Source organism: Euphorbia lathyris, chromosome 1, assembly GCF_963576675.1.
Source record: "Euphorbia lathyris chromosome 1, ddEupLath1.1, whole genome shotgun sequence".
NCBI lineage: Eukaryota > Viridiplantae > Streptophyta > Magnoliopsida > Malpighiales > Euphorbiaceae > Euphorbia > Euphorbia lathyris.
In genome coordinates, this window is record NC_088910.1 from 31,136,947 (window position 1) to 31,159,568 (window position 22,622).

The following is a 22,622-nucleotide window of genomic DNA, read 5'->3' on the forward strand; positions in this document are numbered from 1 at the left end:
AAATATCTTTATCAAAAAAAAATATTTAAAATATCTTCAATTATTGAAATTTTCTATTTTAAGAATAAATTTATTTTAAGATTATCAACAATGATTTTGATAAAGTCAAATAACTTTTATGTAACATCTTACATCTTAAAGTTTGGTGTGCATACCGTGAAATTCAGTGACCATGGGTGTAATTGACCATAATCGTACCCATTACTACGTTAGGACCCCAAATATATTAGGGACAAAATTTTGAACTTATAATAATTGAAGGTTGATCTCCAGTCAGCTGTCAGCCAAACCTTGTAAATTCGAAATCAGCTGCAAACTTGCTGACTTAAAAGTTTTGAAGTTACGCGGAATACCCAAAACAATACACAATATGAACAATTAAAGCAAGAAATAGACTTCAGCACAAATCAGTAAGACAAAAATCTCAATATAGTCTTATCAAAATCAAAACTTAATACCCTCAACATTCTGTTGGATAAGAACAGCCAAAAACAGTTGGTATCAAAATACGAGAATCCTACAGTAGATGATAAAAATGATAGAAAATAGTTTAACATGGTTGCAGTCCAGAAGCAAATCAACGGTATCGTCGAAGTGAGAGTGTGTTGTTCCTCTTCCAGGTAGCCCTTCTTGAAGGTCTTGCCTTGTGATGACGGTGACCCTTGCCATGAAGACCTCTGTTTTCCTTTCCTGCAGAAGTAAGTCCACGTAGCTCCCTATGCTTGTGCACAGGATTGCAGATCCAATTGATCCTTGGATCATTGCGGATCGCATTATGTGCAGCATCAACCAAAATGACCTCAAAGTACTTGTAAGTTGAGTCCTGCATTGCAGAAATACATTGATATTGAAAGAGTAAACACGGCCTCTTGCCATCAATGTGTTCTAAACTTTGAAATATGTAATCCCTAAGTTCAGGAGGAAAATTAAAAACAAAGAAACTAAGCAATAATCAGCTATGCTTTTTATTATTTTTATAAATGTGGGATTTGAGGATGGGTGTTGAACACTTGAGTTCCCACCTCCACATGTGGAGATGTCCAAATTGAGCTACTCTAAAGCAAAGAAACTAAGCAATAACCAGCTATGCATTTTTATTATTTTTATAAATGTGGGATTTGAGGTTGGACGTTGAACCCTTGAGTTCCCACCTCCACATTGTGGAGATGTCCAAATTGAGCTACTCTAAATTTGTCATGATCAGATCAGCTATTCTAAATTATCTTATCAGCATAATATTTAACTGGCAAAAACAATACAAATTGAAAATTTCTAGCTGTGTTCAGAACTATATATGAGATCTATGTCAAACAGTTAATGAAGATATAAGAAATGTACCCACCTCATTGATCCAGTAAGAGTTGAGAACCTTAAGACCAGCAAGCCTTCTACCAGCACGCTCCTCTGCAACTGAACGCTTGCTGCGCTGGAACTTCAGCTGAGTAACACCCTGATTTGTGGGCTTTCCATACACAATACCCTTAGGAACAGGTCTCTTCCTTCCACCACGCCTAATACGGATACGATAAACCACATAACCCTGAAGAACATTTCCCCGTAGTCAAGTAAGAACTCAATAAAAAAGAACCAGAAGTTTGTGTGGCATCAACAGCCTTATATAGTACAACTTCAGGCAGAAATCACTAGCCTATTTAACACTTTCAACTGATAAAAGTGACTATCATACTGAAACTACATTGCTAGCCTATTACCATCTATAAACTAATTCCATCAATGTTAGCCCAATCAACGAAATACAAATAAGCATATTTGTCATGCGCAATAAACTAGACCACAGGTATGCTGCTGATTTAATGAGAATACAAAGATGCCAAATATTTTTCAAACTATCATAAAAACATATGCATAAAGATAAATTAATTTCCATCAAAGAATGCCAAGTACCAGAATATAACAAACATCATAAATTAATACATCTCAAGCGCCGGCGTCAAAATTCATGAGTATATGATATACAAATCACTCTTCAAGAATAGGACGAAGCGTCCATGTGTTCAATCTTAGGAACACAAAATCTACATATTAAAAAAATAAGCGAGAAAAAATCGATCTACCTGCTTGGCCTTGTAACCTAAACGGCGAGCCTTGTCAGGGCGGGTTGGATGAGTGACACGCACAATGGAAGGATGCTGGCGGTACTCCCAACACCTCACCCTCTGGATGAACCTCATAACATCGGATTGTTTCTTCCTCCATAGCTCCGATACGTACTTGTAAGCACCTGATTGCACATATTAAACATGATTATCTTTATATTTAGCATCCGAATCATAACATCACATTCGAAAAAATATAATGTTCGCAATAGCACGATTAATCGTGAGAGTTCACTTCGATTTGAATGAGCAGAATAGGATTAAACGAGACTATGACATGGTGAATATTAGAAAAGCAAGAAATGGGCAATGACGATGAAGAAAGTGAAAATGCTTACCCATTGCTTGTTGGCTGAGGTCCTCCTCTCTCTGCTCTCGGGTTTCGGCTGGGAGGGAAGCTGAATCAGGGTATAAGTATCGATTAGGGTTTTCCGGAATATAGCAAATAGACTAAATTACCCTCAAATGTTTGTTTTCCTTATTTGTCTGGGCTCTTGATGGACCTATTTTTGCTGGCAATTATGTTAGAAGCCCAAAACTCAGCCCATGTACTGATTTCCTCTATTTTTACAAGTCCTGGATTATTATTATTTTTGTTACAATTTTACAAGTCCTAATAATCTGTAGGCAACAATAGCCCTTATTATGCTATTTTATCTAAACAAATAAATAATGGTTCTGCTGAAAAATAATTAATTAATTAAAAAAATATGATTTATTTGAAAGTTAAATTAGGGGTCTAATACTTCAGTTTATCAAAATAATGAGAATAACAAAAAAAGAAAATATTGAAATTAAAATATAGTTTTACGAGTCAACTATAGCAACGTTCTTATCGAGTCTGACCCTCGATTGTTGGTCTCTGTTTTACACCAGCAACATGAGCGCTCTCTTTTTGGCATTATTTTAGGCGATTATAAGTTTCTCCTTCGGGGTTAACAAACTATTTAATTTCTTTTATTAAGCATCAGCGAATCATGATGTGCATTTTTTAGCTAGAACGGCCGGTTCAGTGTTTAATTTGCATTTACCTTTCAAAAAATATAGTCTTAAGGGAAAATAAGAAAATAATTATGTAGTTTCCCTGCAATCGCAAAAGACACCAGTTTGCAACATTAGCAAGAGAGGATCACTATGGGCAAGGATTTGAGTCCAAAATTGTATCTAGACCTGTTCATGGGCTTGGGCCGGGCCTAACCGGGTTTATCACATAATTATTTTGTCCAAGTCCAACCAAGCCCGCACTATATTTATATCGGGCTCGGACCGGGCTGGGCCAAGCTAAAAGAACTAATTCCCAAGCCCAACTCAGCCTTACCCAACTAATATCTTTGTATTTTTTAAAAATTAAAAATAAACTAAAAATTACACTATAAATATATATAATAAAATACAATAAACTAAATTTTAGAAGATTATTTCAATAAAAATCAATTAACGCAATCCTAAATAAAAAATAATAATTTTTTGATAGTAATAAATAAATAGTAACAAAAAAAATGTACATGTCCACCAATTCTAAAAAATATATGGCTTGGAAATTTTTATGTTGAGGAAATTTAAAAATTTTATTTTTGGAATATAAAGTTATAAAAGTTATTAAATTAAAATTATTATTAAAATTTCGGGCCGGGCTGGGCTGGGTCTGGGTTTTGAGATAAATCCCAAGTCCAACCTACTCTATATGCGGGCCTAAGCGAGTTTGGACCGGACCGGGCCTACTACGAAACATATATGTTCAAGCTCAGTTTTTGAAGAGCGGGCTTGGACGGGCCAGTGGGCTTTTGAACATATCTAATTGTATTTAATAAAGTTACGGTATAATTTGATTTGGTCCTAAACAAAAAGTTAACGGTTCAATTTGATTCTAGGTTTTTTTTCTGGATATTCAGTCCGATTCTAGAATCTCCTACATATTTACTCATTAATATTAAGAATTTGAAAAATTCCTGAATTTTACCTAATTAAATCAATGGTACTATTTGGTTCGGTCCTAAAGACAAATATAACAAAGCTGCTAACTATTTTTTGTTTACACTGCTACTGTTGGTTTGAGAGTTGTCTAAAGGAAGCAAAAAAATCTTCGATTTTTCATATTTTGAAAACGCTATATAATGTCTTCATTCTGAATGCTTGTAAATTTTTTTTCTCAACATAACATATCAACCAATCAAAAAGAGTCCCCCATTTTATTACACAAATCTGTCTTAGTGATATTCATTGCCGAGAAAGTTCGTTCAAGAGTAGCGGTTGTAAAACCGATACGACTAATGCTAACTTAATTAGTAGATATATCAATGGAAAAGTATCATGATATCCCGTGTGAACCATCTTCTTAGCAAGAGCTTCAATATGTTCAAGATTCTCAAATCTCTTATTCGTTCTTACATCATGAATATAATTCTTCAATTGATCTTTAAGCTCTATTTTATCAGAATTTGAAAAATCTTGTCCATATAATTTAGAAAGTCGAAGAAACTTTGAAAGATCAAATTTGGAGAATGAATCCCTAAGATCAAGACTAGCTATGCACAAAAGTAATTATGTATTCAACTCATTAAAACATTTTCCCATTTCTTCAGCAATAACATCAATAACCTAACATTATAGTAGAAAAAATAATTTGACATTACAGCAATAACATTCCCTGATCAAACTCTGCACCTTTCCTTGTAATACATCATCGTCGATCCAGTCTTCCCTATGGATAAATTTGTTGTGGCGGTACCATATCCACCATATTAGACATGCCGTTCGGATAAAATCTGCATCAGATAGTTGCTACATACACTGCTAAACCCAGGAAAAGGCGTCAAGTGCCTCAATTTTATCAATTCTGAACGGGAAGCTAGAATTTTTCCAAACGAGTTTATTGGCTGAACAAGACTTGATCGCATGGAGACCATCCTCATACGGATACAAGCATCGAACACACGCCTCTGAGAAGTTAATCTCGCACTTCGGCAGTACCGCATTGGATGGCAAGATGTTTCTAGACCATTTCCATAGAAAATGTTGAATCTTCAATGGGATATTGGTGTGCCACAGCCGTTTCCAGGAACACTTATCATTCGACTTGGAGGATGATGCCCTGCACACTAGACTATCACGGGTCTGTTTGGATAGGTAATAGGCAGATTTCACCGAGAACTATCTAGTTCGCATCAATCCCCAGTATCGCTCGTCATTCAATCGTCGGGGGCTCAATTTAATCTTTTGGATCTCTTCCAAATAAGACTTGACTAACTATCGATGCACGAGCTTATAATTCCATTCACATCTGTTAGTGCGTAAAAGCTCGTTAACTGTAGTCGGTCTAGGTGTAGATATACACATCAGTAGTCTCCTAGCATTTAGACCCGAAACCCAGTTATCATCCCAAATTTTAATCTCAGTACCGTCTCCCACTCTCCATATTAATCATTGGCGCAGAATAGATTGGGCAGCTCGCACACCACGCAAAAAAAAAACTCAGATTAGCACCAAAAGGCGCTATCAGAAAGCTTGATTGAGGGAAATATTTAGCTTTTAGCACCCGGGCACGTAGTGATTCTAGAGAATCCAAAATCTGCCAACATTGTTTTGCCATAAAAGCTATATTGAGAGATTTAAGCCATCTAAATCTCAAACCACCATTTTCCTTTGACTGACACATTGCTTCCTATGACAACCAGTACAAACGTTGTGTCTGTTCATCGCGCCCCACCAAAACTGACTGATAATTCATTGACTATCCAAGCAAAAAAGAGTTAGGGAGGAACATGACATTACATATTGGGGTATAGAGGCATTCCTTCCACCCCACTAGATGCTGTAAAATTTGTTCGTTCACTCCAGAAAAAAAACCCCGCATTTTTTACCTCCTGCCGATGGTTAGGAGACCAAGGTAACATGGTAAGCCTTTAGTCTCTTTCACTCCTAGCATTAGGAGTAATTGGCATCGCACGGTATCGTGAACTTTGCTGCTGAAGAACATCTATGATCTGTCAAAATTAACCATCTGACCCAAAGATAACTCATACTCATGCAGAATTGTAGCAATTGTAGAGACTTCCTCCGAGTTGGCCTTACAAAAAATAAGTGAATCATCAGCAAAAAGAGATAGGAGATGTTTGGACAGGAACGACTAAGTTTGATGTTATGGAGCCGTACCTGAACTTCAGCATGTCGGATCGCAGCCGAAAGGCCTTCTACACAAACCAGAAACAAATATGAAGAGATTGGGTCTCCCTGGCTAAGGCCCCTGGTCGGCTGCAAAAAACCTTCAAGCACACCATTAATTTGCACAAGCATTGTTACTATTGACACACAAAGCATTATTAGATCAGTAAATTTACTTGGGAAACCCATCTGCTCAATCATAAGTTTTAGAAAGCTCCATTCAACTCTGTCATAGGCCTTGCTCATGTCGAGTTTGAGAGTGAAATTACCAGTCTTACCCTTCAAACGCCCTTTCATACTATGAAAAACTTCAAAGGCAATTATGGCATTATCAGTTATAAGCCGACCTGGGACAACAGCTGATTGTGATCCATGAATCGGCCAACGTCTTCCCTAGTAGCCGGGACATAGCTAGCATAATCAGACCCTTCAGTAATAGCAGCATTATGGTCCTTCTAGAAGAGACCACGATGCACGAATGACCCCGTGTAATCACTGCTGCTTCTCTCCTTGTCCCTCCTCCCTGCTTCTTTTTGTAATTTTACCCCACATTCCACTTGACGTAATTTAGTTGGGGTAGCCCGGAGAGATGGGTCATAATGCCAGAGTCCATCCTCTCTATCTTCAATACCTGCTTCACAATCATCATGGACATGGCCGATAATCTCGCAATTGTATCAGAAGTTTGGTAGTTTTTCAAAACGAAAACTGACCCATCTGACTTGCCCCCCACATGTTCTCAATTTGACCTCTCTCAGCAAAGGTCGAGCAATTTCCATGTTAACCATCACATGAAGGAAATGTGCAAAGGTTATAGTCTCCACTTCCCCCAACTGACCATCAATTTTTGTTATAGTCTCCACCGTACGGCAAGAGAGCGGCACTGCACATAATACAAACGGACCCAAAAGCAGCAACGAGAGAAATCCAATTCAGTAAGTAATTCCACCCATTTAATCGGTCTAATGATCACCAGATTCTTATCATAATGCCACGAGGAGTCTTGCAGAACATGTTCCCTATCCCGATGAGATTGAAAGTCCACCATGAAGATATTATCGTCACAATCGCTGAATCGAAACCCTGTATTCATCTTCCAGATGTTGTGGAAGGCATTATCCATTGATTTTAAATTCAGGGGTTTCAAATATATAAGCTTCCCTCCAAGATAAGAGTTCGTGCAGAAGTAATAGTGGGCATCGCAGGGACTTCCACAACTATTTCCTCCTCCTCAGTTAATGACAGTTTACTTAGAAGCCCGTCTACCAAATCTGCCATGTTGTATGCTAGATGAAAGAGAAATCGAAAATTGAAATGGAGTGTAAAAGAAGAAGGTAATCGAAGAGAATACACCACGAAGGCAAAAAAAAAAAAACCTAGCGTGCCCTAGAACCCTAGAGCAGCAGGCAAAAACCGCATGAAAGGCTTACTCTAGATATTTTACATACTAACCACAACAACTAATCACAATTTTACTAAATACTAATAAGCAATCAATTAATAATAAACTGCTAATAATGACAACAAATATCTGGCTATAACAACTAACTATTAGCTATAAGTATCTGTTCACTATATAATATATTGTTATTTCCGGTTTCAACTGTTATTTCTGGTTCTAGTTGATGTTTTTTTCTCTTAAATAATTATGTTTTTTTAAAGATAAATAATTATGTGTTAACTATATATTTTTTGTAAAAAAAAATGAACAATGTAAATTTCGAATATCACATATTTAATTATTCATTGATGCCAGCACGTATACGTTACCTTAAAAAATGATTCTTCAATTTTTCCTGATATACAAATTTGGATTCAAATGTCTTTTATTATTATTTTATTTTCTGTCCTGAACATTTTCCACATAACAATGATAATTTAAATTCAACAATAATAAGAATGAGAATAAAATAAATTTGTCTGAATCCTATGAACTTTGATCCCTTTTTCTTGTCCTGTTTGCCTCAGCAGTTTTGAGTCATATCCAAATGGATAGAGTTGGCTTAATTCATCGTATTAACAAACATAAAATAGGAACATAAATAAATAGAAAAAATTAAGTAAAAGCTCGACAATAACAATGTATATAATGTCCATGTTTTGATGTAACAATTTGGCTTTACTTATCCTCAATGTAACGTTTTGTGAATGACAATCAAATATTTAATCAATAACATGAACCTGCCCTGAAATTACTAATTAACTAATTAATTAATAAAGATGAAATTAAACCTTAACAAATTTAAGAAAAGTACATATTTTTTTTTATTTTAATATATTAAATGCTATAAATTTGATCTTAATATTTTTAATTAAATTTACGTTATCAAAAATTTGAAAATACTAATTTAACTGTTACTTCAGACTTTCCAAACATCGATCATGTATAACAAATTTACCGTGTTACTAGCACAATTAGAATAAATATGTTAAAATGTTAACAACTAAGTCTGTCACATATTCGTTAAACATTTTTTTTTGTCAAAGTCTAAAATATTTACTGTATTACTAATATAGTTAGAAATAACCAAACAAAAATGTATGAAACTGTTTTAGTTTATCGACAAACTTGTTTGGAATGTTCGATGTGACGTTAAATAACAATTATACCAGTCTTTTCAAAATTTCGATTAAGTATAACTAAAATTGACATTGCTTGAAAATATTAGGATGTAATTTGTACAATTTCGTAAGTTAAGACTAAATTTGCACTTCCCATTACGGTTAAATTTGGACATCATCCCATTAATTTTTATAGGAAATTTAACATGGCCAAATAATTTACTCATGACTGAAATGGAGTGAATTAGGGTAAATTAGTTACGATGTGGGTAGTATATATGTATATTTAAGAAAATGCTAATCTAATCTAGCATAACAAGCTAAACTTAATTTATATGAATAAGAAAGTGGTCCCTCTCTCTATCATTATCGTCGTTGCTCCCTCTCCCTCTTTGGTTCGTGGATTATTATCTCTCCATCTAATGTATCTTGGTGTGGTTGATTCACAACCAGTGATACGTAATTAAAGTTATTCTTCCATTGCAATTTATATAAATATAGATTATAATATACGCTTCAAGAGGTAACTCGTGAACCCGTTTATTTATTTAGATTATTTATATTACAATCCCGACATTAGTATCACAGCCTTAAGATTGCTTGTTGCATTGTTTTTTATCTGTTTGAATGAGTAAAATTATTTTTTAGTGCATGATATGGATTATAAAATTGTTTTTTTTTTATTTTTCTGCGTATCAATAACTTTTTTGCACTGCGAGAATTCAATATTTTCCTTCACAAATTAATATTCTCATGCAAAGCCATTCACATTTAATATTCTCCTTTTGCAATTATATGGACTGCGAGGTATAATATACTTCGCAGTTCAATATTTTCCTTCGCAAGAACACTAGCTTTACCTCATTCTAGGATCTCATATACATGTCCTTCTTACCATTGACCGTCACCAAAAAAAATAGTCCATATTAGAGTTCGGACGCTGCATCCATCCAATGAATTCGCTATCACTCGTAATCCAATAAACAACTAAACCAGATTCCGTCGACTGACGACTCAAAAGCCAAAGGAACACATAGAAGTGCTAATTCAAACAAATAGTCCATCAATCACAACATACAAGACAATATAATGTATATCACAAAATCTAATTTGAGATTCTCCTTATCTCTCCGTCCCAATAGGTGCCAAACCATTTTAAGTCTAAAAATCGATATGTTAATCCTCTCACCTCTTTAGTAGTATTTGCATCGGCTTTACTTTTCCAAGTATTGTATAGCATAATATCTTCATAATCAAGCTGATCAATCTAGTCTCGAGGTTTGGTTTTTTTACTTCAATAAGCATATTTCGATGGATTTTTTTCACACCCTTATTTTTCTTATCCGGAAAAGTGAAAGATGAACTCATGTACTATGAATGTTTTCTTTTTCGGGTCGGACTTTCCACCTCTTCCCTTTATTTTGAGCCGTTTAATCTCATCCAAAATGCCAAAACATAATCAAAATCCTATAAATAATCCCATCATAAACACCAACACACAATCAAAATCTTATAAATAAATCAAAATTGTAATACACAAATTAATAAACATAATCTAAATAATTAAATAAAATTTATTAGACGCAGTGAAATATTATTCTTCTATTTTAAAAAAATATTACTTTTTTTTCAATAATACAGAGATATAATAACGTTGAAGAAAAAATGTGTTTTAACAAACATTTCTAAATCGCACAAAATTCATAAATGATTTCTTCAATTCCCAAGTTTCTAAGGTTCAACTAGAAACTCTTTTAATCTAAAAGATTAGCACACACTATAAATCGAACAAAACATTCCGTTTGAAAGATTTTTTTTTTTTTTTTGAAGAAAAATGCATTCATTAAACCAAATCAGAAGAAATAATTTCCTGCAACCAAAACGGACCAGAAAATGATACAAACTCGTTAGCGTTGGACAGGGCATGCCGTGCAATGGCATGGGCCCCTGTTTGCTAGACGGTTTGAAAGATTAAATAATCCACTTAACTTTAAGGGGATAAAATGTATTTTTAGTAAATAAGAGAAAATAAATGAGAACTAAAAAGAAATTGATAATGAGCGCAAAAAATGACGAAATAAAGAGATACAAAAAGTATTGTCTTCAGTGCGAGAGACTGGGGGGTTTTGGTGATTTTATCCAAAAACCGCATCGATAGTATCAATATTCAATCACCCTGAAGTCTTTCCAACACCTTGCTCCTTTTTCTTTTCTTTATATATAATATACTCCCAAACAAACCTTCCCTATAAGATTCTCTTCGTTATCCATCATTTTTATTCAATACCACATTTCATGTACGGTGGAGGAGGCAAAGGTATGGGTGGTGGAGGAGGGAGGGTTTTGAAGGTGCTGGGTAAATCAGTTGCTCGCGCCGGTGTCACTAATCTTCAGGAAACCATTTCTTCTTCTTCCTCCGCTACAGGTTCTGCTACTTCACCGACTGCTCTTTCTAGGTCAAAACACAGGTTGAATTCCTCCAATATTCTTAGTTTGTCTTCTGCTTCTGGCACCTCTCTTTCTTCTTGTAATGCTCCTGTTTCTGCTAATAATGGTGGTCCTAATACCACACCCTGGCCTTATTTTCCCTCTGTTACTTGCGATTCTTCTTCTGATGAGTTTGAATGGGTCTCCGTCGATGGGAGTGAGGAGGAAAGGACTGTCGGCGTCTCTGATGATAATTTTCTAGGGCCTGTTCCTTCCCTAGATGAAGTTCACGGCGCTGTCTCTGCTCTTACGCAGTGAGTTTTTTTTTCTTTTTCCGGTTATTTTGTTGGTTAAATTTCAATTAACTGTTTTGGTTTCGTTTTTCCATATTTGGTAACTAGTGTAATTTGACGGATTTCATATTGATGTTCCTGAGTGGTGATTGACACGACATTACCACAATAATAAGGATTGTTTTTTTGCTGCTACTCTTCTTAGTCATTTTAGAGATGATTTTGTATCTGTAGATGCAGGGGGGCGGAGGGCTAGGCCTCCGGCTGCTAGAATCACCGCACCACCCCTGCCATGGATTGTAAAGGCCCCTCAGCAAATTAAAGCTGAGGGTGATTAATTAACTCGTTCAATTTGTATTTAATTACAAACTTCAGTTTGATTCATATTTGATAGATGATAAATTTCACTAATCTAATCTTACTTTTTAATCCAAATCTAGCTCAATTTTGAGAAGTTTTACGGCTTTAATTGGTTCTGAACCACGCCTTGAATTTAGTATTTCTTTTAGATGCACTAGAGTTTCTGGTCTCTTCATTCTCAGTTACGCCTCTAGTTTATCAGCTTGCCTACAAAAGTTAAATAGCTCAATTATAAATTGAGTTTTAATTTTACAATTAATCTTTTTTTATATAAGGATAATGGTGATAGTGATGTTTATGTTATTATTAGGTAGCTTAGTAGGTAACTCTCATATTCCCTCTATTCATAAAAAGGAAAAAATATTTTCAAGATAAGGAAGGCTTCAAAATGGATATAATTTATGCAGGAAATTGATAAAAAGGAAAAAGTAATTTTTGAACATGGTAATTGCTTGTACACGTTTCTGGTTTTGGAAACAGTGGGGACTTCATTAGATTCTTGGATAACTGGCTAGAAAACTGCTTCTATTATGAATTATACCTTTTGTCTGATAAACGAGAATTAAGCTCAAAGGGCGTGGGACTGCAGGTGACCTTATTTTTATTTCTCGTGCAGGATATTTGATGCCAGTGCATACTCCCAGTTCATTTCAGACAGATTTGCTTATAATGAGGACAAGGATGTTGCAGATCAAATTTCGAGTCCACTTGGCATTCTGCGTCGTGCATCTCCAGCTGGTTCAGATTTAGATTGGGTGGAGCCCTCTCCACATCTGTGTAACTCAAGAATGTTGCACCCCTATGGACCTGACAGAGTATATGATACTTTCCATTTGTTGCAGAGTGAGCCGGCTATTCAGGTGACTGATACGCTAAATCTTACATACTATACCTTATAGTTGTATGAAACACATTCCTTAGCTGGATAAGATAACAATATGTTATTTCAGTCTTCCAGAAACATATATTTTTCTTTTTCTGGAATTGATCAGAGCTGAAGCTGTGGTCGTTTTCTTCTATTTTTTGTTGTTGTGCAGAGAATGGTTATCTCATTGTCTTCTGATAAAGCTGTTTGGAATGCTGTTCTGAACAATAATGTGGTTCGAGAGCTGCGTGACAGCTACAATGCAGGTGGGTATGAAATACAATAATGATGAACATTTATAGGGCAGATTTTTTTTTAATCTCATATATGATGGTGAACATTTTTTCCCTCAAGTGTCCATACATGCCTTAGCTGAAGAAGAGAAACTCTCAGGGCTTGTTGTGGATGTAAAAACCTGTCATTTTCTGGTTGAAACTTCATATCATGCAATGATGTGTAATCGTTCTAGGAAATCTATCATACAACAAAAAACATCACTTCTTACTTAATAAAGCAAACCACTATTATGTGGAGTTGTAGTCTATCTTTAGAGCTCTCTGTACTGAATTTCTGCTTAAGATCAATTGAGGTACCATTTTCTGATACAAGAATCTTAGTCTTAATCCTTTAGAATATGCAAACAATCCGACCTTAGAAATTTGTTAGAGATCAACATTTTGGTTCCCTATTAAACGTTTAAGTCAGGATTTTGATTTTATCCTTATGTCCTCTCCTTATCTCCTTTTTTTTTTTTTTTTTTTTTTTTTTTTTTTTTTGGGGGGGGGGGGGGGGGGGCGGGGAAGCTATTTTGAGCTCCGGCCCTTGCTAATGTGATTCTTGTTCTATATCATTCTACATCATCTTCCCAGAAGACGATTTGCTCTTTGTTCCATGATTCATCTTCATTTCCCTTTATTTGGTTATGGTAGAAGGGCTGTGAATGTCCCGTGATCCAGTCTTTGATGAATTCCCTTGCCATTGTTCAGAAACTTCTCATTGTTTTCGATCTTGATTTTTGCATTAAGAGTATCTTGGTTTGCCATTCACAGCTAAAAGAATCTAACAAGTTAGATTTCTCTCTTTTTATATGTTGGAGAAAATAGTATAACTATTTTTTCCTGGAAAGCTCCTTTATTTGCTAGGAGCCTAGGAGTATTCATGATTTGAGATCCTCTTTTTCTCTGGCATGCAACCTTACCATTGCTTTATTATTCCTCTTCTTTTATGCATTTACTATTGTTCCTTATAAATAGGGAATGGTTGTTGAACCAAAACTCTTTACAGTTTTATTCCCAAGTGTTTCAATTAGGCAAACTTCCATTCTTTGGTGCAAGTAAAATAGAAAGAAAGTTATTGCATTTATATGGTTTCATTTCTTGAGAGATAAATTTGTCACATAATACTAATATTTCTCATGTATTCCAACGTGATATATGCAAAAGAAAGCGTTACTTCACCAAGCTCAGAGAGCTCAGATGAGGCTAGTGAGGAGTCCACTCCGGCAATGAATGTTGTGAAGTGGATTTTTCAAAATACAATGGCAAAATTCATGGACCTAATAGAGAATATAACGAAGTTGATGAATGAGTTGTTCAAGGCACCTGATGATAAGAAGAAAGCAAATGGAACAGCGGATCCATTTGAAGATAAGCTGAGAACATCCTTTCTGCTATCTGTGGTGGTTCTGCTGATTGTGGTGGTAAATCGAGCTCATATGGCTTGACCAGAATTTGTCGACATGACACTTCCTCTCCCATGGCATCTTGCTAGTGCAAGGTTCCCATTGGATTATTTTTCTCAAGTTTTCAGCTCAAGGTGTACGTTAACTATTCGTGCTGTATAAATTATGGGTATGCTTGTACTTGTTTATACAGTAATGTTCACCTGGTCTGTATCATTAGATTAGAATCTCAGTGTGGAGAAATTTATAGTTTCAATACTTAAATTCTCTACCCTAAGATTCTAGTGTACTAGGTGAATGTTACTGCTTGTTTATAACCGTTGTCTTTGTCCAGAAAGTCGTTTTCCAGCTTATGTACAGTGTTTTCAGAAGCATGTTTCTGCTTATGATTTGGATTCTTAAAGCTGTAAAAAGACATGAAAATATTATTGCTTTTTGTTCCATTGATAGTTAACATAACATTATGGGGGATAATGTGTAATAGTGAAGTCAAAATTTGGTATTGTCAGCAAGCATTCAAGATAACTTGTCAAACATGACAAGGAAAGGAAGTAAAATATGTTTGTATTGGGAGAATAATACCCGAAGTAATATTACATTAATAGCTACAAGATTGGTCAATGTCTCTAATTATTTACCAAAATGCATATTCTATCCACATCCTTTGGACATCGTTGACATGCTGAATTTGCAGCTGTGAATTTAGCTCAAATTGAATTTAAGAGAGAATCAACATCAGGAGTCACAACTACATGTTTCTGAATTTCACCCATTGTGAGACAGTCTTTCGTTGCAGTAACGACTTTCATTGCATCTTGCGCAAATGCACAATCCGAACCAGATGAAACCTGTATTAAAAAAAAAAACGAGTCAATAATATAGCTAAACTTGCATATAATGTTAGTAGCGGTGTAACTTACATCATAGGATGTGTCACCTAGCTTTAGCTTGATAGCTCCACTCCTGTAAACCACAATTTTGCCCATCCATCCCTCTGGTAAATCTTCCAAATGGCTTCCTTTCTTCAAAGTGCCTTTGCCTTTGCCATGGCCTTCAGCTTTCTCTTTTCCCTTGGCACTTGCTGATCTTTTCACAAATGGCAGCGTACGAGGAATTTTAAACAAAAACAACCTTTCCTTGTCACATTCTTCCTGTCACCAATTCCAAATTTAATTCAATATGAAGTTTGACATGTATTATAAGTTAAAACAGGTCAAGTTTCAACGTTATGAACACCAACCAGTAGACCCAGTTCTGAAGCAGCATTAATAGTCTTGTCATCATAATCCGATTTCCTTGCAGCCTCCCCAAATTCAGCCTTATTGACAAGTTCTAGGAACAAAAGAAGCAAATTCTTATCAATTGAACCAAATCAGAAAACAATAACAATTGACTATGTTGCACAGAAAACATTCTGGGTTGCGTTTCCATAATTTTATTGAAAACTCATTTCTCAGAATTTGAAAACATTTTCTACCATGTGATATGTTTTTAGAAGTAGATAAATGCTAATCACATGTTCAATAAATCCATAACATAACGATCCGGTCTGGAGTGGGTGGCGTCGGGGTAGACGGTCTGTACAAGCAGCGGTTCTAAGATGGCGATGAGAATATGAATGTACTAAATCTCACATCAGAAATGGAGAGTAAGTGATAGTGCTATATTACTAAGGTGGATTTTTAGAGAAATTATACCATACAAGTGGACATCTTACTTGGAACTAACAACCAATGAAGATGTTCTATTTAATAAGTGGTTCCCTTTAACACAATTTAAGAATAATGGGTGGACCCCACTTGATTTATTGCGAGATCTATTCAAATGGAGCAGCCCACTTGGAACTATAATATGTTAAATTTGGATCAAAGCAGACAATATCCACGTGACATTATTTACATGTTTTCGTTTCCTATGTTTTTTACAAATACCGTTTCTCCGTATTCATTTACTATTTCAGTTTCCTTATATGTTTTCATGTAACACAGACAACTGATATCATACCTGGGTCACCAGAGTAAGGCCTTCTCAAAGGAAGAGTTGTGGGATAGTAGGTATAGTTGTAATCCTGCAATTGCATGAATGAAAGTTTTAGGAAGAAGGAAATGTATGGTCACCGGACACCGGAATCCACCCAGACCTTCTTCCTTGGCTCCGCCATTATATATAACAAAGAAACAAAACAAGATATTAAAGGAAAAAATCCTCACCCAAGGTTCTCTGTAAGCTTTCTTGAGTTTTCTGGGTAATTTATCAATTTTATCAGAAATATACTTAATGCTCCCATCTGTTTTTGCAGTGTCATGATCATAATTGTTAGAATCATTCATTCCAGTCCTGCTGGTACCAACAACATTCTTCTTCCCACCAGGAACACCATATTTCCTTAAAGAAGTTGATACTGAGGAACTGGCTCCAAATGTAGGTTGAACAGCTGCAAATTTTAATGATGAGATTGTAAAGATTATTGTATCAAAAATAGATTTTTTCAATGATCAGCAAGATAGTCAAGGAAAAAGTAGACCTCAAAAAAATTAAATACTTAATACATCAAGTTCATCCTACTTGGTTAAATAACCCGATTGTTTTCTAAATTTTGATGGCTCAGGACATTTGCCTACCTTACCCCGCTTTCTTCCCCGGACAAGCTACTAGCTTCTTTGATTCCCAAATATTTTTAAGGCAGGTGATCTCGAGCATTTATGTCATTAGCCTCGTGAATGAATTTGCTTTAATGGTCTATTGACCATCTAAATTTGTTTAAAATTATTTATTGATCATCGAATTTGTTTAAAATGACATATTGACCTTTTTAACTTGCTAAAGTGACTTATTGAATTTATTTAAAATGACATGCCCTTCAATTTGTCCACATCTCCATTTTACTCAGCCATCAGCCATATAGTAAGTTTAAACGGTTAATAAAAAATCTCCAAAATTGAGGAAACTAACCGGACAAAGTGCATAATCCTGCTGTGTTAATCCAAAATCTTATTAGCCACTTGACAAAGCTTAATGATTTGAAATAAAAAAGTATAAATGCATTAACAAGAAGTTCAAGAGATTACCTTTTTTTTCAACTTTCGGGACTTTCCTTGTGTGATTTTCCTGCGAATGCCATGAAAGGAACACTAAATTCAATTCAAAAAATCAAAGGAAGCATTTTCTCTTTTAATTCCATAGTTAATTTCATAATTAGCATTACATAATCCACTAATAACAAGTATAAAATGAATAAAGCTGTTACATAAACTATAAATAATCACAAAACCAAGTACCAAAAGAAAATACCGTCACACCGTTTATAATTTAAGAATAAATATAATTTTTTCTCCCGATATTAATTCTAGAAATTAATAAAATAATTTTTTTTTTTAATATATGACCGATTAGAGGCCCAAACAACTACCCAAGAAGCACAGATAGTCAAAAGGTAACTAGACCGACTAAAATAATTGATCATAAACAATAAAATAAATAAGAACAAAGAAAATGTCGATTGATGAAATGGAAAATCAGAAGGGAAGAAGAAGAAGAAGATTACATTGAACTTTTTCATGAGCTTCCGAGCAAGAGCTGCTTCTTCTTCGTTGTTAATAGCATCATTAACTTCTCTGCAATTTTGTTAAACCGCCGATTAAAATTTTACATTTCAATATGAATTAGAACAGAAGCAAACGATTGAATTTGAAGATGGAGAAAAGATTCAAGAACAGTACGGTTTAGGCTTTCTCTGAGGCGGAGCTTTGGGTTTGAACTTTGGCTGCAAATGAATTTTCAGATCTGACTGAAATCATAAGGTTTTAAGAAAATTCATGACTTCCAGATGTAAAGAGACTGATAAAATACCTTTCTTCGCCCGACGGGAGATGGCTGTTGCTGCTCTTCATCCATGGGATGGTGTTTTCCGGCGACGATAAAATGGTGGAAAAAAAGTGGAAAATGGAAGAGACAGGTTTCGAACACGAGACCTTGAGAAAAACTTGGATGTGTTACCAAATGATCCAGATCACAAGTTTGACCTAGTTTGTCACTTTTAATAATATAAACCATTATAGAAGTAGTATAGGTTTAAATTACTGTTGGTACCTATCTAATTGTTGGTCTATTCTTTCAAAGAACACCTCTAGTTGGTGTTCTTTGTGTGTTACTTTCAAAAATAAAAAATTATTAGAGAACATGATATCAGGATTGGTATATTACAATTTTAGTAACAAAGCTTTATCTTCCACAATTTCTCAAAAAATGAAGACTAAATAGCCCCTGAACACCGGATGAGGCGCCAATTATTCTGCATCTGTATCTTCCACATGTTGCGTTTAGCTTTTCTCGAATAGCGAAAAAATAAACTCTGACATCTATTTATATGTCTCTTTCCTTTTTACTTTAATTCTAAAAATTTTGAATACTTGTGATATCAGGCGAATATAAGCATGCCCATGTGGTATTTACGAAACCGGAACCATCACCCGAGAAAAAGAACACATGAAGCCATCATAGTGAATCTACCCAGTACGACCCTGTCTTAAGGTTTTGACTCGGGAAGTCTCCAAAGATCCTATCAAGGATCCACCCGTTACAACAATCACGTCCAATCTCGTAAATCACGGACCTAGCAAGTAGCATGTCTATATATGGGTACACATTCACCTATCAACAAGTGACATGTAGCATGTCCTTCTCCTAAGTTTATAATTGTCTTCTACAACTCGATCACAATATAAATAAAGTAAGATACTGCTCAAGGTACACTACTTCATTCATTTATTAAACTTGCTTACAAAGTTGATTTACTGTTGTGGTCATCCTCAAGTTTCCCCACAAATATGACTTAGGAATCAGAGTGGGCTAGCCGAACTCTGCCCCCTTTAACCTTATTTTTGTCCAATTACAGGTTTATAAGTGGACTTACAAGATTCAACCACATCATATTGGTGCAGTAAGCATGGAACAAACATAGAAATAACTCGCCTGAACAGTTTCCATTAAATTTCCCTCCTCCAGTACACTCCATGCATCTGGAGTCGAAGCATGCCAATGGCTTTAGGTCGATGACGGCCTAGCTCTTGAAATGGTGGAGGATGTTGAAGCCTTGGAGCTACAACAACGAGGCTCTTAGGCGCAATCTCTAGATGACTGGAAGAAAACCTTAGATATGTCCATGGCGTCGTCAGTGTAATGCCACAAGAACATGCTATCCAAATGGAAAAATTCAAAGAGAAGCTAGAGATAGTAGAAGAGACCATCAGATACAAGAAAAAAAAATCTGAGAATACAACCTGCTCTATTGGACTCCACACCATCTGAAGTTATTGTCATCATCGAGATATATCGCTAATAAATCAGCCAAGAGGATCTCACGACCAGTCAAATGGAAGATTACATTTCAATAAGGCACCATAGATCTAGAACTCCCCCTGCATGAAACACAAAGAATGTCAATAAGCAATATCCATTGATGTAAACCCACATAAGAGAAAAGAAGCGACCCCCCCCAAATAGGAGGACCCTAGATTCAAATTGTAGAAGGACTTAACACAGATTCGTCGGCCAAGAAAAGGCGACTGAACCTAAGACGGATCGAGATCAATGGGCACCCAAAGAAAGAAACAGCTTGGGGAAGGCGAAGATTCTGAGGCTACGTATGAAGCGATCCAGAAAGAGCTGGAAGAGCTCAAGAGCACCATTTCAAGAAATGGAAGAGACAAGTTTCGAACTCGAGACCTTCTTATGAAAAGCATGAATGTGTTACCAAATGAACTAGGTTATAACTTTGACCTAGTTTGTGACTTTTAACAATATAAACCATTATAGAAGTAATGTACGTCCTTGTATGCATATAATTAGGTTTAAATTCCAGATCTATCTAATTATTGGTCTACTCTTTCTTTTTTTACTTTAATTCTAAAAAATTTGAATACTAGTGATACTTGGCGAATATAAGCATGCCCACGTGGTATTTACGAAGTCCGAACTATCACCCGAGAAAAAAAACACGTGGAGCCATCGTAGTGAATTTACTCAGTATGACCTAGTCTTAGGGTACTGACCCGGGAAGCCTTTAAAGATCCTATGAAGGATCCACCTATTACAACAATCATGTCCAATCTCACAAATCGCGGACCTAGTGGGCTTGAGGGATATTGAGCTCCAATATATGGGTACACATTCACCTATCAACAAGTGACATGTAACATGTCCTCCTCCTAAGCTTATAACCATTCAATTCAATCCCCATTCCTTGGACAGTCATCGCGAAGGCCAGAAGCTCCACCCAAGAATTGGGAGAAATCTAGAAAAGGCAAAGTAAAAATTCTATTGATAATAAAAGGAAATTACAGGCCAAACTCAACATGTTGCGTATAAATACCTAAATAGCCACTGCAGCCGATGTTCACCCTACAGGAAATGGAGGGAAAATGGACATCCATCCTCTACAAATCAAGACAGCTAGAAACAAAAGACCGTAATTTTTCTATAGTCAGTAAAGAAGGCTGCTCCACTGCCCATGGATAAACCTTCTTCCTAAACGCTTTGTTTACTGCTTTCTTCCTAAGTCTCATAAGGCCTTTAGGATTTTGGGTCTTATGAGCCATAAACGAAAAAGAAAAACTAGAAAAGATAGAGAAAATATCAAAAGTACTTACATTTAAACCAAAATTGACAAAAGAAGAAGAGCAAGAAGCAGACAAAAAGCAAATGGGCAAAATGTAAAAAAAAAAAACTCACCAAACACTTTTTCTCTTTTATACTGCTGAAGGAGAAAATGAAACGGCGAGCATCATCGTTAGTGATAAGAAATGATTAAAGAGAATTAAGTTCTCCTAGCACGCCCTCTCAAAAAGCGAGAAATGCAACACGTGGCAAGCAGAGGTGAACCACCCTCAACTGAAAAGATGCACAAACACAGAAAAACACGCTCTGAAATAACTATTGTTAAAAGCAGACTAAAGGACAGGCAAATTAATCGACAAGAGCCTGCATACTATCTCGAGAAGTGGTCCTCAAATCGGCAATTCAATCTTTGTCCACTTTTGAGATGTATGTTTTCCTCTTATTCCTTGATATTTGCAACTCCATTCAGTCTGTTATAGCTAAGTTTTGGTGGAATGCTTGTTTTGAGAAATGAGGAATTCACGATATCTATTGGCATCGACTATGTCTTACCAAATGCTAATGAGGAATGAGGTTTCATGCTCTTCACCTCTTCAATTTTTCCATACTAGGTAATCAAGTTTGGCGTCTCATGAGTCACTTGGATTTTCAAACATGGAAACTTCCTTTAATCCACAATTAGCTGGAATCTGAGTTACATATGGTGAAATATTCATATAGTTAAGGAGACATTTTGTAATCATTTATGTTGGAGGATCGATTCTAGAAATTCTATTAATATCGAGCTTGATAATTAGCTACCTCGTCGTGAGAATATACGCGTGAGTTACTTCATCTCTTCCTCCTCAATCATTGGAGGAATTGGTCAATAGTGTGATGCTTCCAAACGAGTTGTCGTGGGATCCTAATGTTGTTGATTTGTCCCGTGAAGTGAAGCAGATTGAATCTGCATCTTCCCCTTCCTTTAGCCTTTGTGTCAGGTGTTATTTTTTAGTTGTGGGATCCTCATGGACTTTATTCTAATGTTATTAGAACTAGACGGGACATCAAACCAAATTTATAGAGGGGTAATGAGTCACTTGGTCGAACCGGATGACGTAATAAATAAATAAATAATATTTATATATATAATTGATTTAAAATTATTACAAAAAAAAACAAATTTAGCTTGTTATCTTTTGTCAACTTGAAGTTTAAATATATAATAGATAAATGAAGTTTAGAATACTTGAAATACTTCAACAAATTTTGTGCCATTAGATCTTTTTGACGGTATATTATAAGCTCAAAACAGACAAGTAATGAATGAGAAATTGATTCTCAAAGTGAACCAATTGAAATGGTTTTTACGGGGATAAAAGAAAATTAAGTTTCCCCATTTCACATAGGAAAGAAATGTGAATTTCTACTAGTTTATGAGTAAAAGGTTTTTACAAACCTTTAACCAATTACTAGAGAAAGTCTCTCGTATAAAAGGTGCAATCAAAGCACCACCACCAATTTAGGAGAGTACCCACACGATGTGCGCGACGTGAATGTCG

The 22,622-nt window shown here is 35.5% G+C and overlaps 3 protein-coding genes across 3 annotated transcripts; 1 reads left to right on the forward strand and 2 right to left on the reverse strand.

Moving 5' to 3' along the window:
• Nucleotides 1-411: 411 nt before the first annotated feature.
• LOC136226843 (large ribosomal subunit protein eL15z-like) lies at nt 412-2,544 on the reverse strand. Its single transcript, XM_066015505.1, has 4 exons — nt 2,456-2,544; nt 2,076-2,242; nt 1,343-1,540; nt 412-823 (listed from the first exon to the last, which is right to left on the reverse strand). The coding sequence occupies exons 1-4, from the start codon at nt 2,457-2,459 to the stop codon at nt 578-580; spliced, it is 615 nt and encodes a 204-aa protein (XP_065871577.1). The 5' UTR covers nt 2,460-2,544; the 3' UTR covers nt 412-577.
• Nucleotides 2,545-10,958: 8,414 nt separating this feature from the next.
• LOC136226854 (uncharacterized) lies at nt 10,959-14,909 on the forward strand. Its single transcript, XM_066015529.1, has 4 exons — nt 10,959-11,581; nt 12,537-12,780; nt 12,958-13,051; nt 14,228-14,909. Exons 1-4 carry the CDS (start codon nt 11,136-11,138, stop codon nt 14,506-14,508), a joined length of 1,065 nt encoding a protein of 354 aa, XP_065871601.1. The 5' UTR covers nt 10,959-11,135; the 3' UTR covers nt 14,509-14,909.
• Nucleotides 14,910-15,045: 136 nt separating this feature from the next.
• LOC136226850 (DNA-directed RNA polymerase III subunit rpc4-like) lies at nt 15,046-21,617 on the reverse strand. Its single transcript, XM_066015518.1, has 11 exons — nt 21,453-21,617; nt 21,196-21,354; nt 18,316-19,883; nt 18,186-18,229; nt 18,011-18,080; nt 17,535-17,574; nt 16,677-16,900; nt 16,471-16,534; nt 15,707-15,798; nt 15,387-15,617; nt 15,046-15,314 (listed from the first exon to the last, which is right to left on the reverse strand). The coding sequence occupies exons 3-11, from the start codon at nt 18,517-18,519 to the stop codon at nt 15,174-15,176; spliced, it is 1,110 nt and encodes a 369-aa protein (XP_065871590.1). The 5' UTR covers nt 18,520-19,883; nt 21,196-21,354; nt 21,453-21,617; the 3' UTR covers nt 15,046-15,173.
• Nucleotides 21,618-22,622: the final 1,005 nt, after the last annotated feature.

Bases quoted from the DNA above. Each gene is read 5' to 3' on its own strand.
- LOC136226843 (XM_066015505.1), bottom strand. The intron at 1,541-2,075 runs GTAGATCGATTT...AATGTTCTTCAG, and splicing joins TAGGTTACAAGGCCAAGCAG to GGTTATGTGGTTTATCGTAT. The intron at 824-1,342 runs GTGGGTACATTT...TCTGCAATGCAG, and splicing joins ACTCTTACTGGATCAATGAG to GACTCAACTTACAAGTACTT.
- LOC136226854 (XM_066015529.1), top strand. From the start codon at position 11,136: ATGTACGGTGGAGGAGGCAAAGGTATGGGTGGTGGAGGAGGGAGGGTT. The intron at 11,582-12,536 runs GTGAGTTTTTTT...TTTCTCGTGCAG, and splicing joins GCTGTCTCTGCTCTTACGCA to GATATTTGATGCCAGTGCAT. The intron at 13,052-14,227 runs GTGGGTATGAAA...TATATGCAAAAG, and splicing joins GCGTGACAGCTACAATGCAG to AAAGCGTTACTTCACCAAGC.
- LOC136226850 (XM_066015518.1), bottom strand. From the start codon at position 18,519: ATGGTTTATATTATTAAAAGTGACAAACTAGGTCAAACTTGTGATCTG. The intron at 18,081-18,185 runs GTACTGTTCTTG...ACAAAATTGCAG, and splicing joins CCTCAGAGAAAGCCTAAACC to AGAAGTTAATGATGCTATTA. The intron at 17,575-18,010 runs GTAATCTTCTTC...TGGCATTCGCAG, and splicing joins AGCTCATGAAAAAGTTCAAT to GAAAATCACACAAGGAAAGT.